Raw genomic sequence first — 18,480 nt, 5'->3', positions numbered from 1 at the left:
CCTAATATGCTGATTTGCTGATCAAGAATTTTGCTTTCAATTATTATCAGAGTTGAAAACAGTTGTGCTGCTTACTATTTTTGTGTAAACCGTGATATATATTTTTTCAGGATTCTTCGATGAATCGAAATTTCACACGAACAGCATTTATTTGCAATAGAAATATTTTGCAACATTAGAAATGTCTTTACAATCACTTTTGATCGATTTAATGCATCCTTCATGGAAAAAATATTAATTTATGAAAAAAAACAAAAAACTTCCAGTGCAACAGATCATGATACAAATTTGATTAAATTTGCATGTTAATGTGCATCATATATCCAAAAGATGGATACCTTGAGATATTGATGTTTAGACTTGAATAGGCTATATTTCATATTGTGACTGACAATGTTCATTTCGAGGGGAAAGTATGCATCATGTTACAGCCATTGAGCATAATAAAAGTAGTTTGCTACAATGAAATGGTCCAATAACCTCTTAAAATTTAACCCCTTAACTTTTTCTTCTACACATGTTTATGGCTCGAATTAATTATGTAAAATATGGCAATAGCATAAAACTGACAGGCTGTGATCAGGATATCATGTTAAAACATGCCAGGTGATTCTGGGTGAGCTAGTAGCCTTTGTGGAACTTTGTCCTGTTATTAGTAGTAGTTCACTCAGACCATTTACATGACTAATGTAGGCAAACTTCTGTTTCTGGGTCCTCATAGAGATGGATGCTGTACTTTGAAATCTACAAGGTCAATCACAGTGGGTCTGACCAGCCCCCTTTCTTTTCTTCCAGCAGGTTGTAAAGCCATTAATGCATCAAGGCTTTGGTTCACCGTTAGACCTCAAAGTGCGAGCCCCTCTCTCTCTTTAGTCTTTGGTAAGATCAGGGGGGCGAGGTCTCCTTGTTCTCAAATGAACCATGTACTGTCTCTGGACTGCAAGATTCGGACATATTCTACTACACTACTTTGTCTTACACTTATGGATTATTAATACAGCAGCAGGTGCAAATGTTAAGGTAAATCGCGTTCATTTTTTGTATCGCTGTGAAACACTCTTTGGGCTTGAAGTCGTAAGCTTGATCTACTAACGCTGCTTTGAATAAGCGCTCAGTTACAAATGCCGGTTAAAATGCGGGAAGCGAGAAATGTCTCTGTGGCGGGACTGGAGTAACGTCAAACTTTCACACCAAAACACGGATTTGACCACGTTCACGAGCACGGCATTGCTCTTTTATACCGCGTTTTGAGCTCATTTGGATTCTGAGATCAAAGCCCAGACAGAGTTTTTATGTCTGGAATTTCCCAAATTAAAACTGCACATTAATATTACTTTTTTTTTTTTTTTGCGATTTATTAACCCACACGCACGATTTAGTAATTTGCGAGAATACCAAATCGTGAATACATTTTTATTTGCCTATTAAATTTATTTGCCTATTAAATGTCTTTTTCACTTGCCTTCTGTACTCCGTGCCGGTGACTTTTCTTTCTGTTGCATGTTTGAGTTGATTCGAGGTGAATCTAGTGATGGGAAGTCTCATGAAGACTCATTTATGTGAATCGGTTCTTTCGAACAGTAATTTTCAAAGCACCCTGTTAAAAGACTGATTCAGTCGACATACGTCACCGCACGTTCCTGTTACCAGTTTACATGCTCTGCTCTGGGGCTTCCAGGCATTATTCAGCACATCGGGACAAAAGTCGTTTTGATCGTAAATATAATAAGCCTATACTAAACTGGTTAAAATAAATTTACATCGCTCGGCTGGAAACGTGTTAGAATGTTATTTCTTAAAACCAACATCTGTGTTTATAAAGCTGTCATTCCTACTATTAAACATCATATCCCCCCCATTTTTCGATTTCAATGTTTGACTCGAGAACCGCTGGCGCCGATTCAGTCCGTTTCGTGAATGGTTCAAACAGGATTTGTAACAGGTTTTTCTACCGATTCACTAAAAAAAGATCCGAATCTAAAGAACGATTCGTTCACGAATCCCTATGGTTGTCCATAAATAGAGCATTGTTGTTATTCGCTCAGTTGTTTGGTCTAACATTTATGGGCGTTATTATAGCCATAGCCTACATGCTGTTTGAAAGCAATGCTGTTACTATAAAAGATGTTTTGATGCTCATTCAGAATGTTAATATAACCAGTTCGACCTGACCGGCGCCGTGTTCTAGCATCAGCAGACTAAACTCAACTGAAGTGACATTTCGAAACTCATTGGGCCCATGTGGTCTCCCTGGGGGTCTCCATTTTAGGACTGCATTAGAAAGTGGGACAAAGTCTATTGTCTATTTAGAATATAAACATCTAGAGGGCATTCAGATAAAAAACATATGGGCATGCAGACCCTTGTTTGGACAAGATCCCCTTAAGATCCCCTGCGTTTAGGGCGGGGGATACTGTGGCTCTAGCCAAGCTGTTTGGGTTTGTAGAGGGGGGCTGCCAAACCTCTGTAGCCTACTACAAAACATCCCATGATTATGCATTTCTACAAGCCTGCAGTAATAGTCAGTGTTTTTGCTTTAAGGGTCATATACTGTTACGTATTCTACTGTAATCATGCTTCTAATCTAAAGAGACTCAGTCGTGAAAAAAGACAGTATAAGTGCACATCTATGTCAAAATGTCACTTTCAAACAAGTGGATTTCATGCTTAATTATAGCATAACTTTCCAAATGTCAGTTGTGGACTAAACAGCACACTATGACAGGATGGGTCAACGGGTGCATAGAGCTCTAGGAAGAAAATGGTCTTTGTGTAAATCCGCCTCCTTATACCAAAATCCAAACGTTGACCATTAAAGCTGGTTTGAGATCAACCATGCTGGGCAGCTCTTCTCTTTGAGAGCTTCACAAGACTTTCCAAGGAGCCGTGCCTGTGCTGTGTTAAAGTTCACTGATGCACGGCTTGAAGAGGAGTGATTAACCTGCTGTCTAGACAACAGGAGTCTGCTTAATTTGCCTACAGTCGCTTGCCCTTTCATCTGGGCCGTTAGGGGGGCTCCATCCACCTTCGTCTCCATCTCTTCCCTAAAACTGCCCTCCACTCATCTCTCTCTTAAGTAACAAAGTCCCATCTTTAATGTCTAGACTTGTCTGAGTTTCTGAATTCATAGACAGTCAGTCTGTTTCCAATTTCAGCCAAAGTGTTTCCTTACTGTCCTATTTTTCTTTTTTTTATTCTGCTCTCTATTCTCAATTCTCTCTATTTTATTTATGAATGTGTCTTGAGTTGTTTTTTGTCTTAAAAGTTTTTAATACTTGAGTTAATACTTGAGTCCAACATACTGTAGTAAACAAGATCTGTACTACAACAACATTTGACTAATATTAGTGCCTTGAGAGTCATGACAGCTTTTACCCACAAGTTACACAGAGAAGTGGTTGTGTCTGACAATAATTGGCATTGTTTACAGATTTTCCATGTTATCATGCAAGCGTGCAGCAGTGAAGCACTGTGTCTCTGTCTTTGCCAGGACAGCAGTGAGGGGAGGGAGGATTTCCAGAGGCAGCCAGACGAGGTAGCTCAGTGGTGGGGTGAATGGAGCAGCTGGTCCACCTGTTCCCGTACCTGCGGAGGAGGAGTGCGCTCTCAAGAGCGTCACTGTCTGCAGCAGAGGTAAACCTTAACCAGTACACACACGCTCACTCAGATACAGCTCAACCGAGGTAAAAGGACCCTCTGAATCTGTACTAATCAGAAGTGACAAGTCTGATGCTTTGTGCGAGGTTCTCCACTATGGGTTGAGAGCTGTCAATTTGACCCTGGTCTGAACCCACTTTTCACACCGGGTAATGTCACTCACGATCAACTAACAAAATTCATTTAATGTTGGATTATTTGGCCCTGAACGCTTAACGATTTTACTTTGATTTCATGAACAATTTTGATCGGTAACTGTATTACATTTAAAGTCAGCATGAAACAGAAGTGGTGATAGTCTTTTCTGCCCTATTGTGATGTATGTCCGGGTCAAACGGCTTCTCAAACAAGAAAGAATGTAGGACATGGGACTTGATTTTGATTGGATCTTTTGATAGTTGTGGTTTGCTATTGCTGTGATCTCATTTGAGTGACAGGTTGTCCAGACCTCATGCCAGTAAACATCATCAGAGAAGAGAAGAGATGTTGCTGCAAGAGGAAGATTATGAGAGCACATGGATTAAAAATAATAATAATGTGCAATGCATAGATAAATCATTACTAATAAATACGGCAATATTTCATAAAAAATAATAATTGTCAATTTTGCTCATGGGGACTTTAATTATTATTATTATTATTTAATGAATTTGTTCACTTTTAGTAATTATTGTAGTTTATTATTTTCTTTAAAGAAAGAGAGAAAATAGTGAAGAATTGTCCCATCCATTGAAGATAAACCATGTATAAAACAGAGTTTCCCTTCCTCAGCCTATACCAGAACGCAGACTAACCCAAGTGAACCCTCACATGAGAAAGGGGGGAAGTGGGAGAGAATTCCCCTTTGACTAATATCCTCCAGAGCACCCAGAGGAATGTCATGTGGAATTAAAATCAATCCACTGGCCCACATGACACAGGGAATTCTGCTCAGAATGACAAACATATTTATAAAATGGCTCTTAAAGCAAATGGTCAAACATTTTGAGGAGATTCCACTGAAGATAAGGGCCCTGGCTGAGCCAGTCCAGCTGGCTCCCATTAGCACTTCCCAGTATGGTGGAGGCAGCGAAAGGTGTGTGTGTGGGGGGAGGGAACAGAGAGAGCTAGAAAGATGAGGAGAATCATATACGGATACGTTTAGAGAGATCCCAGTGGCATATGCAGTGTTTTGCATGCTGGTTACCACCAGTATGGGATCCTGGTACGCTGATGTTCCCAGTAGGGTTCGTTAACTAAAACACGAACTATTATAAACACATTAATTTTTTTATTTTATTTTAGCTTTATTTCAATCAAGTCAATAAATATTAGATGAAAAACTTTTAACTAAACAGCAATTAGACATTTTGCCTGACATCTAACTGAAATAAGTTTGATATAAAGCACTAAAATTGCTTAATTAAATAAATGCTACAACTGAACTGAAATTAAAACCGAAATAAAAACTATCTCAAATTGGAATATTTAAAAAATAAGACAAAAGCACATGACAAAATGACAAAAAATTTAGTTAAAGCTAATTCAAAATATTAATAAAAACTATAGGCTAATATAAATTCTAAAATAACACTGGTCCAAAGCTGAATAAGCACCAGTACTAAAAAAAAACAAAAAAAAAAAACAGCCTTGACCGGTTTGGTCCAGTACTGGTGTCAGTTTTTTAAAAAAAATTTATAGGAATGATCGTTCCATAAAGGTTATCAGTCCATATTAAAGATTTATTGGTATTTGCTGATATTAGATATTAAATTGTTTTGCTCATTTCCCCTATTTTTATATGTTAAATATAATTTTTAACTAATCTCAAAATTAATTTCCATTTTTTTAATTATGTTACGATGCCTTAATTTACTTGTAGCATTTAAAATGACAGATTTCAAAGTGTTTTATTTTTTAAGAGGAAATAGAATATAATTTTAATGTCGCCTATTAATCGATTGTCCGCCATAGCAGATCCTTTCATGAATAGGTAAAAATGTTCTGTCCCATCAAGATGGACTTATAGATGAACTGTTTTCAGACTGACGTCAACCCACAACATCAACAGTTCCTTCTGCACTGGACCATCCAAACAGTATCAGCTGTGTACAAACCAGGTATGACCTAAAGTGTATCTTCATAAAGATGCTTGTGTATAATTAAATGATAACCCATAATAATGTGACTGTGTTTACTGGGTGGAATACTCCATCCAGGCCAACTGGCATAACTGTGCATTTTTACACATGTTGGCTTGAAGCTCTAATATCTGCAGGCTGTTTGACCTGCTGCCTGGCTCACGAGCTGTGTCTTTATTGTTGTCTGGATGTTTGCCTAGCCGTGCCCAAACAGCAGAATCAGCTTCAAACAGCACCAGTGCTCTCAATTCAATGCCAAAGCCTTCGGCAGGAAGCACTATGAGTGGGTTCCACTTTATCCGGGTAAAAAAACGTCCCTCAGTGTTTTCTTTTTCCACCTCACTCTCCTTCTCTCTCTGTTCTTTTTTTAAATCTCTCTAGTGTTCTGAGTTCATTTGCTCTCCATCTTTTAGCCTTTCAGTGTTCTAGACTCTTCTGAATTTCTTGTCTTGGCTCCTGGCCAGCTCTATTATAGCTCACAGATGCCCCTTTAGGATTATTTCCTCAGCCCATAGTCCCCTATGTACAAAAGAGGCCTCTCAATGCCATAAAGACCTATTATCTCTAGAGGAATTCTCTAAAGCCTAGATCGTAATGATGTTTTGCTGATGTCACCTCCTGTTCAGATGATTACATCAACATCTCCAATAAGCCATGTGACCTCCAGTGCACCACGACCACAGGAGAAAGGCAGCTGTTGGTGCCTGCCCACGACGGGACCTTCTGCAGGGACGGCATCTACCAGGGTGTTTGCATCGAGGGACAGTGTCAGGTGTGTCAGAATAATACTTGGTGCAAAGATTATTTCCAAGCTTCAAGAAGCCAAGGTCCTGAAAGGCGAGATGGCTACTAATGATATATGTAGGATGCTTGACATTCTAGCAAAAGCAGTTTTTCAATTGAATTTTTATTGGTTGATAGCATTGGGTCTCAGTTAACCGGTTTGTGTAGAAATCATGAATAATCAATACGCTCAAACTTAAATTTATTCGACATTTATAACAAAGACAGACATGGAAACATGGAATCTGTAGAGCTAACATTTAAATATAAATTGATTATGCACTAATATTTAAAATGATGACCGATAATTATTTTCATGTCAAGGCTGATAATAACTAACCCCCGATATTAAAATTAATTTAAACGTACACTATGTAACTTTTTTTCCAGTTATAGTACATAGTGTACCTTTAAAAAAACGGAAATAAATAAAAAATGTTTACTACGTATTCAGGCATCACAACATTATAATATGAAAAAAGAAAATTAGAAATTAATTTGAGTATTTCTAGAGATTGCATTTAACAGTGTTATTAAGTTATTAGTTATTTTAAAGATGAACTTTAAATTAGTGTTTAATGTAAAAATAGAGGAAAAGAGAAGGAAGTGGATGGAGGTGGCATGTTGCATAAACTTATTAACTCTGTGAAGACTATTTCTTAAGAACTAGTTTGACCAACTTGCTGTTAACCAACGGGTAATCTCCGTCTAACTTTTAGAATTCAAATTAGACCGATCTACCATCTCATGTAACTGACTTCAAAAAGTTTTGACCAGTCTTGAAGAAAAAATGTAGGTGACTAAATTTTAAGACTAGGCTAAGCAGTTTATGCAACCGGCTGGTTTAAGCTCTTTGGTGTCATAAAGTGATCACTGTAAACTTTCAGTTCAGTGCTAACTGTTCTGTTGTCTTTGTTGCAGGTAGTAGGGTGTGATGGGAAATTGTATTCCAGTAAAACCATAGACAAATGTGGAGTCTGTGGTGGAAACGGAGGGTCTTGTTATCGTGTCTCAGGATCTTACCGGAAAGGGATCACACAGTTAGGTATATCTAATGTTAGCATTAAAGGTTGATTAGACCATCTGTTTCCTTTTTTTTCCATGCATTTAATAAATTAAAGGAATAGTTCACCCCAAAATTTAAATTCTATCATAATTTACTCACCCTCACATTCTTCCAAACTTGTATGAATTTCTTTCTTCTGCAGAGATATTTTGAAGAATGTTGGTAACCAAACAGATTTGGTTCCCATTAACATCCATTGTTGTTGTTTTTTGTCCATACAATAAAAGTAATTGGGATCCGAAACTGTTTGGTTACCAACAATCTTCAACGTATCTTCTTTTATGTTCTACAGAACAAAGAAAGTCATATGGGTTTGGAATGACATCGGGTGAGTCAATAATGACACATTTTTATTTTTGGATGGACTATCCCTTAATGAAGATGTTTCATTTGACAGTCATTAAACACAAGCATTATTTGAACAATTTTAAATGTTTTCGTTTGTCTTTATGTCTTTAGGTTATGTGTTCTTAACCAATATACCAGTTGGTGCCACTGATATCCAAATCATAGAGCGGCGGAAAACTGAAAATATTTTGGGTCAGAGTTTCATTGGTGGATCAGTCAAAATTCTGGTGGGCAAAGAGAACAATAAAGAGTGATTAAATGTATCTTGCGTTATCTTCTAGCTCTCTCTGATGAAGCTGGTCACTTCTTCTTCAATGGGAACAGTGTGATTGACAATCCACAGAACTTCCATGTTGCTGGGACAGTCTTCAAGTATAGGAGGCCGGCTAACCTCTTCTCTGATGGCTTTGAGTACATCATGGCTCAGGGTCCCACACATCAGGCCCTGAATGTCATGGTAGGTATATAGGTATGTAAAAATCACAACCATGTTTTTATTTTATCTCATATGTGACCATCTGATAATATCTCAGACAGCATGTATGTATAATTAAAGACAATTAAATGATTAGTTCACTTCAGAATTAAAATTTGAGGAAAACATTCCAGGATTTTTCTTTATATAGTGGACTTCAATGGGGTCCAACGGGTTGAAGGTCCAAATGTCAGTTAATAAGGGTCTTATCCAGCGAAACGATCTGTCATTTTCTAAAAACAAACAAACATTTATATAGTTTTTAACCACAAATGCTCATCTTGCACTAGCTCTGCGATGTGAATGTTTCCCTTTTAAAAAATGTGAATGTTTTCCTCTAAAACCTTCATTTCTTTTCGACTGAACTGTATATAAAGACATGAACATCTTGGATGGCGTTGGGGTGAGTAAATTATTCAGGAGATTTTAATTCTGAAGTGAACTAATCCTTTAATATTTAGTCATATTTAACTGCACTGACACTATCGGATGAGAACAAAATGTGAACAGATTTGAGCTGAATAATAACTGTAACTTTGCAACATCAACACTATTATTGAACAGAGTTGAATCAACATTGAACTGACTTGAGCTGAATAATGACACTGTTGTCTTCAGCAGAGCTTGTTTCATAATTGATGAACTTTGCAACACTGGCAGTTATTGAACTGAACAGAAACAACATTGGATTAAATTGTGCTAAATAATGACGCTATAATCTTCTGTAGAGTTGTTTTACAGCTAAAATTTTATTTGTTTCATAACTGATGAATTTTACATTAACGCTGTTATTCTCCTGCTTGATAATGTGAAGCTGCTTTGAAACGAGCTAAAAAGCGATAATAAATGTGGCTTGACTTTTTTAAGTACAGTCTGTTTTTTTCTTTGTGTGTTTATGTGCAGTATTACAACCTCAATGGAAAGATGCCTCACATCACATATGAATACACAGTTCCTCGAGCTCCAGAGTTGAGAGCGCCACCTCCCATGGCCTCCACCCCTGAGCAACCTCAAATAAGCAATCTGATGTCCAAGACATCCAAAGACCCTTCATCGGCAGAGCAGAAGGTTAACGCGTCCTCCACGGAGCTCTTCTCCACTCATAATGAAATCGAGGCTCGGAAAGAATACGGAAAGAAAGACAACCAGAGCAGTTCTTTGGTAGCTCAAGATGACATGGAGGTGCACGTGGGCCACGAGGAGCTGTTGTGGGGGCTTCAGGCCTCTGTAAACTTCAGTGAGCTCCCTGGTCTGGTGTTGTTTAGACCTGCCAGTGAGGTCCTCCAGAACGAGCTTGATGATGAAATGCACCATCTTGAGGCACAAGGCAGTTTTGGTAAGTCATTTTAAGGGGGAAACATTTTGGGTTAATTCGTTGGCATTTCATTCTACTTTCACATTAGAGTTTTAGTTTAGTTTGATTTGTGTAAAAGCTGTTTTGCTTGGGAATTACCCGTGGGTCTGTTCGGAAAAAGGGGGTTCTGTTCATGTGAACTACAGTATGGTTCATGATTGATGTAAATGCAGGAATATTTTGGCAATATGAAACAAACAATGTTCATTCTACAATTATATACACTACCTTTCAAAACTTTGGGGTCAGTAATATATATATATATATTTTTTTTTAATGTTTTTGTCTATTATGCTCACCTTTGATCAAAACACATATTGGTATACACATTAATATTGTGCAATATTATTACAATTTAAAATAACCGTTTTCTATTTTAATATATATATAAGTAATTTTTTTCCTGTGAAGCTGGACTAGTCTTTGGTGTCACATGATGCTTCAGAAATTTGTTATTATTGTCAATGTTGAATTATTTTTTTGAAACCGTGATCAATTTTTAATGATACAGCCTTTATTTAAAATCGAAATCTTTTATAAAATAAATGTCTTAACTGTAACTTTTTATCAATTTAATGCATCCTTGTTAGCTGAATAGAAGTATTCATTTCTATTAAAAAACTGACCCCAGACTTTTGAACGGCACTGTATATTTTATTATTAAACAGTGCATTTGTCTATAGTACAATCTGTAGAAGTAATTGAATAAAAATATCCAAATTGTTAAGTGCACATACTGTAAATATTGTACAGAACTTTTATAAGATAAAGGAAATCTAATCTTGGCTAAAATGTCATGGCCCAATTAACTGATTTCACATTTAAGCATGCTTTGCTGTTGTCCAGGTCCTGATTCCAACTTGATTGACGGTGATTCGTCTAGTTCCAGTGACTCCAATCACACCTCGATGCCAGTTCTGAAGACTCTCTTCTATGATGGGGCGCAATGGCCCTCAGGCTCCAGACAGCCCTGTAAAGACGGTTCTGCACTCTCAGGTTGTGCCATCATCAAGCTCAACTCCAGCTCTTCACTGGACAACAGCCTGACACTAGAGATTTACCCGGGCAGCCTGGACATGCACGGTTCAGATGGAGAGCCTCAGCCTGAGCCCAGGACCAATGACTCCACAAAGCACCAGTCCAACCTTCTCCTGCTCCACCAGGTGGAGCCAGTGCAGACCCCCCACAGTGAGAGGTCAGACAGAGGGCATTTGAGCGGATTGAGCCTTTTAATGAATGCTCTGACATATTTATTGCCATGGTCTGGCTTGAGTTGTTATGAATGGAAATGTGCACCAATCTTTCAAAACGTCACTGCATCCTTTCCACAGATGTGCTTGTTAGGGTAGAAAAAAGGTAGAAAGCTTTTCCTTTCCCAGCCTTCAACGTTCTATTCTCAGAGGGCAAGTTAACATGAAATTATGAAAAATAAATTAGCCTTTTCTTAAATTATGGATATGCAGGAACTCAGGGGATTTACATTTTCTGCTGTAGTGACTGTATTGATGGTAGTGTAGTTCAATGAATCAAATTCTGGTTCAGACTTAAGCAAACATACATATAAGTGTGAAAGCGACAAAAGTGTCAGGGTGGGTGAATTCAAGGTCTAATGAGTTATGTGCACTATTTTAGCCTATGTAATCTAAAACAACAGGCTTTAGTTTTTTTTTAAAGCTATATTTTTGTGCCTTTCTGGCTTTATTTGATAGGACAGTTTGAATTGAGACAGGAATCACAGAAACAGGATTGGGAAATGACCAAGAGCTGGAACTGGAACTCAGTTGACCAATGCTAGTCTTACCTTATTCAGTTAAATGCCATATAAACTCATGTGGAAATCTCTTATATTTCGTCTGTCGTGATTAAATGACTAATTCGAAATAACTAATTTCTGATTAATTTTCCAAACTACACCAACATTTTTTTGTGCTGGTTTTTGTGGGGGGTTTTTTGGCCTGACAATATTTTCACTGTACCAACCACAAAAGAATGAACATTTTCCTTTTTAGCAATATATTTTAAAATATAATATAATAGAATATATATACCGGTATATATATATATATTTTTTTAAATGTAATGTTAAGTTTTCTTTATGATTTTTTTTCTATACTTTGACTTTTTATTTTACAAATAGTAAACAGAATTTTCTTTAAAACTATTGATTTAAAAAAAAGACGATTTGAAAAAAATGTATACAGCTATACAGCTACAATATATCTGTAATGTATAAGTGAAAACCAAAAAATCTGCATATTTTGTCTATACTGTATGATAGCTTATAAAGGTCTATTTCCTAGTAAAAATATACTTGTTTTTTTCCCTGTGAATAAATATGTTGACTGATGAAAAACATTATTTTAACACTGTATAAGCTTAATATGGTATATAATACATAATACATAGTTGAAAAATAAATAAATGAATCAGTCATTTGAACCACCATTACTCACAAACTTTTTTCTGTTTATCTGTCCTTTCTCTCTCTCTCTTTTCTCCTACTCCCGCAGTAATGAGTTTGAGGTGGAATCTCTGGATCATGACATCAGCATGTCCGACATGTACAGATGGAAGGTATCTGCGTATGCACCCTGCAGCTCAACGTGTACCACAGGTGAAATTACAAGCATATACATAGACACTGATACACATTTACAAATACACGACGAACCTGACCTTCTGCTCTGTGTCTGTAGGTATAAGCACTTCTTATGCCTTATGTGTGAAGTATGATGGGTCAGAGGTGGACGAGAGCTACTGCGACGCATTGACCAGGCCTGAGCCCACACATGAGTTCTGCACAGGGAAAGAGTGCCTGCCCAGGTTTGATACTGACACTTCATGCAGTGAATTGAGTTTTAACATAATTTGCTTCATTATACAGTAAGCCAATTCTTAAGCATAGATGTTTGGAACAGCATCTTAAGCATAGATGCAGATGCTGTTGATGATAGGTATTCTGTATTCTGAGGCAGGTGGGAAACTAGTCGCTGGAGCGAGTGTTCCCGGACATGTGGGGAGGGGTTTCAGTTCCGCACGGTGCGCTGCTGGAAGATGATGGCGCCGGGATTTGACAGCACTGTGTATGATGAGCTGTGTCAGGCCACGGAGCTGCAGAAGCCCATGACACGGAAAGCCTGCAAGAGCAAAAGCTGCGGCCCGCAGTGGGAGATCTCAGACTGGTCTGAGGTCAGTGTGTAAAGCCTTGAGTCTCAAGACTTTATTTAAAATGTGCATGTGAACTGAATATTAGCTGCCAAAAATGTATGTATTCCTGCACAGATAGTTGCATTGATCTCAATTCAGTTTATTTGTTTAATGCTTTTAAAAAGAGTACTTATTAAAGAAAGAATATACTTTAAAAGAATATACTTCAGTGCATACAGAATGTAATGTTTTCAGATGCTTAATTGCATGATAATTGGAATTAAAAATAATAATAATAATCTACTTTAAAATGATATTAAATGCAATTAGCTGAACTTTAGAGAGCTTTTTTAACCCACGTGAGTACATCTTTTTATGTAATAAGTCATTTCAAATATTTAAGAAATACAAATATAAAAGAAAAATTTCACAATACCGTTTCCATGACTTTCTAAAAGAGGGAAAAAATATAGAGAGATTGATTACAGCAGTCAGAAGAGAGAAAGATTCCGAATGTGGCAGGAACCGTAGTGTTTTTCATTGTGACAGTGTTCAGCGCGGTGCGGCGGTCGTGGGGTGAGGAGCCGTGAGGTGCGCTGCTCCATGGAGGCCAGACTCTGTAACGAATCCACCAGACCGGCCAGCCAGAGAGAGTGTGAGGGGCCGCTTTGTGACCGCAGGTGGACCGTCTCTGACTGGGGGCCGGTGGGTTTCTGAAACCATCCTGTAAAATATCACACAGAAACTTGAAATAGATTGTCCGTTAAACATGACATTATGTGTCTTTGTTTGTCCCTCTCTAAGTGCTCAGGGCCGTGTGGGGAGGGCAGGATGAGACGCTACGTGGTGTGTAAGAACAGTAATGGGAAGGTGATTTCTGATGGGCAGTGTGATCCAGAGCTCAAGCCGCTGGCGGTGCATCCGTGCGGAGACAAAAACTGCCATTCCCACTGGGTGGAACAAGAGTGGGAACAGGTGAGCTGACCTGCAGTTTATGAACGCTAACTCTTCCCATCCATCTCCTATGCAGCATTATTCATATACTATTATAGTATTTATCAATATTTCGATTTTAGTTTTAGTGAACGATAACAACTCGGCTCCTATGTGTATAATGAGTTTTTTTACTGTAGTATTTGGTCTTGAACATTCCCAGTGTAATGCCACATGTGGCCGTGGGGTGAAGACGCGTCAGGTGGTGTGTGCTGGGCTGGAGGGTGGTGTGTTCAAGGAGTTCCCCGAACGGATGTGTGACAGATCCCTCAGGCATGCAGACAGTGTGGCCTGTTTCGAGAGACCCTGCTCCAAGTGGTTCACCACTTCCTGGTCCCAGGTTAGGAGTGGTTATTATAGTTTAACTGGTTTGGAAACTCATTATTAAATGTTATATGTTCTATAGAATTCAATTTATGCCATGTGTAGCACGTTCATTGGGATGTTTACATATTAGGGTCATGTATTACACAAAATGTTATGTGCCATTTTTAAACTGTACAAATCTCAGTTATATTTTTTGTTTTCCATAAAGTAAGATGTTCAACATCCTACTGGTCATTCATAGAAGCCTGTTTAAAATAAGAAATAAAGTCACAATTTAATCGCAATTACAATAAATAAAAGTCACAATTACAAACAATAAGACAAAAATAGTCAAAATTGTGAGAAAGTCTCAGTTATGAGATATTGTGGGATTTAATTAAGATGACGAGATAAAAGTTGCAATTACTAGAAATTATCGGAAATAAAGTCTCAATTCTGAGACATGAAATGAACAAGTTCAAGCCTCCTAAACGTGCAGTCACATTTGCTTGGGGTAATTTTGCGAGTGAAATCGCAAATTTTTTAAATAGGAATCTGCACGATCTGAAGTTTCATGTGACGGTGTAAAAGTTCCCCACAATTTTGATGATTTTGCTCATGTGCAGGTTGGCCACATTGACCAACAGGTAGCTGCTTGTTTTAAAAGTGACTTCCATGTGAGGAGTGCTACATGCATCAAAGACAACAGACCTTTTTTCCCTGAAAATGAATGTGTCAGCACTTTTAGAAACACGTCTGTATGGTATCTGATGCGCATGACTGTAACCCAGCCTAATTATACAGGGCTTCTGTAAGACCAACATTTTAGAAAATATTTGCTTTTGCACATCTCTTTAAAAAAGTCATCAGTGCAAAGAGGCTGTGATTTCTCTGTTCTGGTTTATAGCTCATTCAAATGTTAGCCGCTCACACATGTGTTTGTATGTGTGTCTGTGCGCTCCAGTGCAGTAAGACATGTGGGATTGGAGTGCGTGTGCGAGAGGTCAAGTGTTATCAAGGAGAAGAACTGGGCCATAGCTGTGATTCAACGCTGAGACCAGAGGCCAGACAGAGCTGTGAGGTGCAGCCCTGCACCACTGAGCCACCAGGTACTGTTAAAGCAAACCCCAGCACCACGATACAAATATAGATTGAGGTTTCCTGACCAGCTTGAGATGGTCTAAGCTTGGATACGGACAGCAGATTTTCAACAAGACAGGCCCTGAGAGAAGTGAAAAGAAATCCAATCTATCTTTATTTGGAAAGATGCTATAAGGACGCACTCTGGCAAGGCTGTTATTTGATCATGCCAGTTGTAAGTAGTTTACGCTGTACCTTTTAATGAAACACAGCAACGAGTGCGTGTTAAAACGCTTGGCTCAATTAAAAGCACATGTGGATGTATCTTGGCACAACACAAGCTAATTCCTGTGAAATTTAGACCAGATTAATGCTTTGTTGTTTTTAAGCTTTGCAGGGCAAGTGCATCATGCATGTTGTCAATTTGGCAGCCAATTTTGTGTTTTTGGACAGCAGTGACATTCCTTGTTCTCAGTCAGAGATTTAGTAGGGGGAACATGGTACAGACCTGCAGTCGCTGATGTTCATCGAGATCTACTTAAAGCACTTTTCTCGACATCTCTGCAAAGACTTGCCTTGTGAAGGTGAAGTGTGTAATGTCTGTGCAACAAGCCGTACTGCAAAAATCATGATTGTTTCCAAACAGGTTTCCACCCATTCCACTGTTACGTTTTTTAGTGTTTTAGGTTTTCAGTCACCTGGGATTTGAACCTGAGTTTAAATCTTAGCACCGGTTCTATGCTTGTCCCGGTCTTCTTTCTCCTCTTCATTGTTTCTAAAAAAGGCATAAAAATGCCAAAAATATACTTATAACAAAATAAATTCTCACAACGTTGGTTGAAAATAAAGTCACAATTATGGGAAATGGGGCCTCATTTATAAAATATTTTCATTCATAAAATGCTTTCCATACTACATTATATCTTACGATCATTTCTCAAATGTCCTATGGGTGATTCAGAGAATGAATGTCCACACAGAAAATGTGCTTACGCCTCTCTTCCTGCAGGACTTCGACTCTCTGCCACAAGGAAAAGTGTGTATGTCTGCTTAGATCCTGACGTGACGCTAATTACTTTTCCACTTCAAAGACCGTTTTTATAAATATGAACGTTGACGTGGATTTAAATAGTCAGTAACATAGTACATTTACTTGAGTACTGTACTTAAAGGGATAGTTCACCCAAAAATGAAAATTCTGTCATAATTTACTCACCCTCAAGTTGTTTCAAACCTGTATGAGTTTCTGTCTTCTGCTGAACACAAAAGAAGATATTTTGAAGAATGTTGGTGACCAGACAGTTGATGGACCCCATTGACTTCCATAGTATCTTTTTTTCCTACTATGGAAGTCAATGGGGTCCATCAACTGTCTGGTCACCAACATTCTTCAAAATATCTTCTTTTGTGTTCAGCAGAAGACAGAAACTCATACAGGTTTGAAACAACTTGAGGGTGAGTAAATGATGACAGAATTTTCATTTTTGGGTGAACTATCCCTTTAAGTACACTTTTTGAGTATCTGTACTCTATATGTACTCTGTACTCTGTATTTTTTTCTGGAAACGTTTTACTTTAACTTCACTACATTTGAAAGACAAGTATCGTACTTTTTACTCCACATACATTTCTGTCAAGGTCCTTGAGTATAAAGTAGTAACGTCAGTCAGAGGATGATTTTGGTTACAAGGGTTGCATTTTGGTTGGAAATGAAAGTCGGGTTGACGTTAGAGCCCGACTGAACTGCTATTAAACTAGCAAAAAAACAAACATTTTATTTATTGTGATTTTAACATTTAAAAAGTTATAATAATTATATAATTAAGGTATTTTTTTAATGCAAATGTATGATGTAAGAATCAAGTTTCACATCTTTTGTCTTTTAAAAGTTTCTGTTTTCTTTTGTTTTTTTTCTATTTCTATTTTCAGCTGAGGATGCTTGTCAGGATAAAGCGACAGCCAACTGTGCCCTTGTCCTGCGGGTGAAGTTGTGCACTCACTGGTACTACAGGAAGGCCTGCTGTCTGTCCTGCAGGAACAAGAGCCAGTAGAGTCTGTCTGGCTCCTCACTGTGGCCTGGCAGTTAATGTGAAGACCCTCCTCCATATACTGGACGCACTGAACCCAGAACTTTACCCCTGCCTGTCCATAGTCCAGCCCTTCAACCCTCATTGCTGTCACTCTCCCCTCCTTGAAGAAAGGTGCTATATCAAAAGGGCACTGGTCCCAGGAAAGGCAGCTCCTGTAACTGGACTGCGGAGGAGCCGTGGGTCTACTGATGATAGAGACACACTGTCTTCTGATCAAACAACTGTACAGGCTCCTCCTGTGTACTGTAGAAGCCTTGATTCTGCTCTTACATACTTCTAAACACATCGTATGATATATGTATGTACAAAGTTTTTTTGTTTTGTTTTTGTTTGTATTTTGTGTCCACTTTTGGTCTGGAAGGAGAAATAAAACTAAAGCGGATTTGAGATCTGGGCTGTCTTTTTTTCATACATCCAGACTATTGTGTTCACCCATACTGTAAACATTCATGCTTTTCTCACCTGTAAAAGACACTCTTGCAGAAGTAAATTGAATGAAAGCAAATGTACTGAACTAAACATGTTTTTTTATTTTATACAAAATAAAATTGGACTCTTAAATTGCTAGAAAATCAAAGCCACATGTCTAACTTATTGATAAAAATTAAGCCTGTTTTCATGGTAAGGCAATGTCTAATTTGAAGTTTTGAGTGTTTAAGCTTTCAAATGATTCCTAATTTATGATGATAAAAAAGTGCACCATGTCCCACCACCGAGACACTGACATTTAATAGGCTACATAGTCTTAAGATTTGATACAAGCTTCACTACCGTATATATTGTAAATATAAATATGACAGTAGGGTACAATAAGTCTTTTATGTTGCCCTATTAAAAGAAAACGTATTTATATTACAATATCAGTATATCATTGACAAATGTAATATATTTTGAGACCATAAAAAGTGCTTTTTTTAACCCCATTGTACTTCACCAATATTCCCTGTTTCCCTGTTCCCTGTATTCGTTCTATGGGCTTCACTGTTTGAGTTTTAAACTAAAAGCCAATAAAAACTGATTAGATTAAGGATTTTGTCCAGTTTTTTTTTTTTTTTTTTTTT

At 37.9% G+C, this 18,480-nt stretch overlaps 2 protein-coding genes across 4 annotated transcripts in view; one reads left to right on the top strand and one right to left on the bottom strand.

Annotated features, from left to right (window-relative positions):
* Positions 1-1,577, bottom strand: part of olfml2bb (olfactomedin-like 2Bb) — an 11,277-nt gene extending 9,700 nt beyond the window's left edge. Inside the window, exon 1 of one of the 2 annotated variants that reach the window (XM_079612425.1) lies at positions 1,463-1,577. In XM_079612425.1, coding sequence (XP_079468551.1) covers positions 1,463-1,545 — 83 coding nt within the window. In that variant the 5' untranslated portion in view covers positions 1,546-1,577. The remainder of the gene's footprint in view (positions 1-1,462) is intronic. The other variant, XM_079612427.1, reaches the window with a different exon arrangement.
* Positions 340-18,480, top strand: LOC306998389 (ADAMTS-like protein 2). Of its 2 annotated transcripts, none has more exons than XM_079612422.1 (18): positions 340-1,020; positions 3,496-3,633; positions 5,681-5,756; positions 5,978-6,080; positions 6,404-6,549; positions 7,482-7,605; positions 8,086-8,166; positions 8,256-8,431; positions 9,353-9,785; positions 10,650-10,998; positions 12,314-12,417; positions 12,500-12,626; positions 12,779-12,992; positions 13,500-13,655; positions 13,755-13,925; positions 14,107-14,283; positions 15,214-15,358; positions 17,259-18,480. In XM_079612422.1, exons 1-18 carry the CDS (start codon positions 1,013-1,015, stop codon positions 17,378-17,380), a joined length of 2,850 nt encoding a protein of 949 aa, XP_079468548.1. In that variant the 5' UTR covers positions 340-1,012; the 3' UTR covers positions 17,381-18,480. The 2 variants fall into 2 exon arrangements, with proteins under 2 accessions (XP_079468548.1, XP_079468547.1); XM_079612421.1 differs by having other exon boundaries at positions 3,491-3,633.

The sequence above is a fragment of the Phoxinus phoxinus genome (assembly GCF_949152265.1).
Source record: "Phoxinus phoxinus genome assembly, chromosome: 5".
Classification (NCBI taxonomy): Eukaryota; Metazoa; Chordata; class Actinopteri; order Cypriniformes; family Leuciscidae; genus Phoxinus; species Phoxinus phoxinus.
The sequence above is the reverse complement of the archived record's forward strand: the minus strand, read 5'-3'. Positions and strand labels throughout refer to the sequence as shown.

Excerpts from the sequence above, each read along its gene's own strand:
- LOC306998389 (XM_079612421.1), top strand. The coding sequence starts at position 922 with ATGTACTGTCTCTGGACTGCAAGATTCGGACATATTCTACTACACTAC. Across the intron at positions 6,081-6,403 it reads GTGGGTTCCACTTTATCCGG|ATGATTACATCAACATCTCC; the intron begins GTAAAAAAACGT and ends CCTCCTGTTCAG. Across the intron at positions 14,284-15,213 it reads TCACCACTTCCTGGTCCCAG|TGCAGTAAGACATGTGGGAT; the intron begins GTTAGGAGTGGT and ends TGTGCGCTCCAG.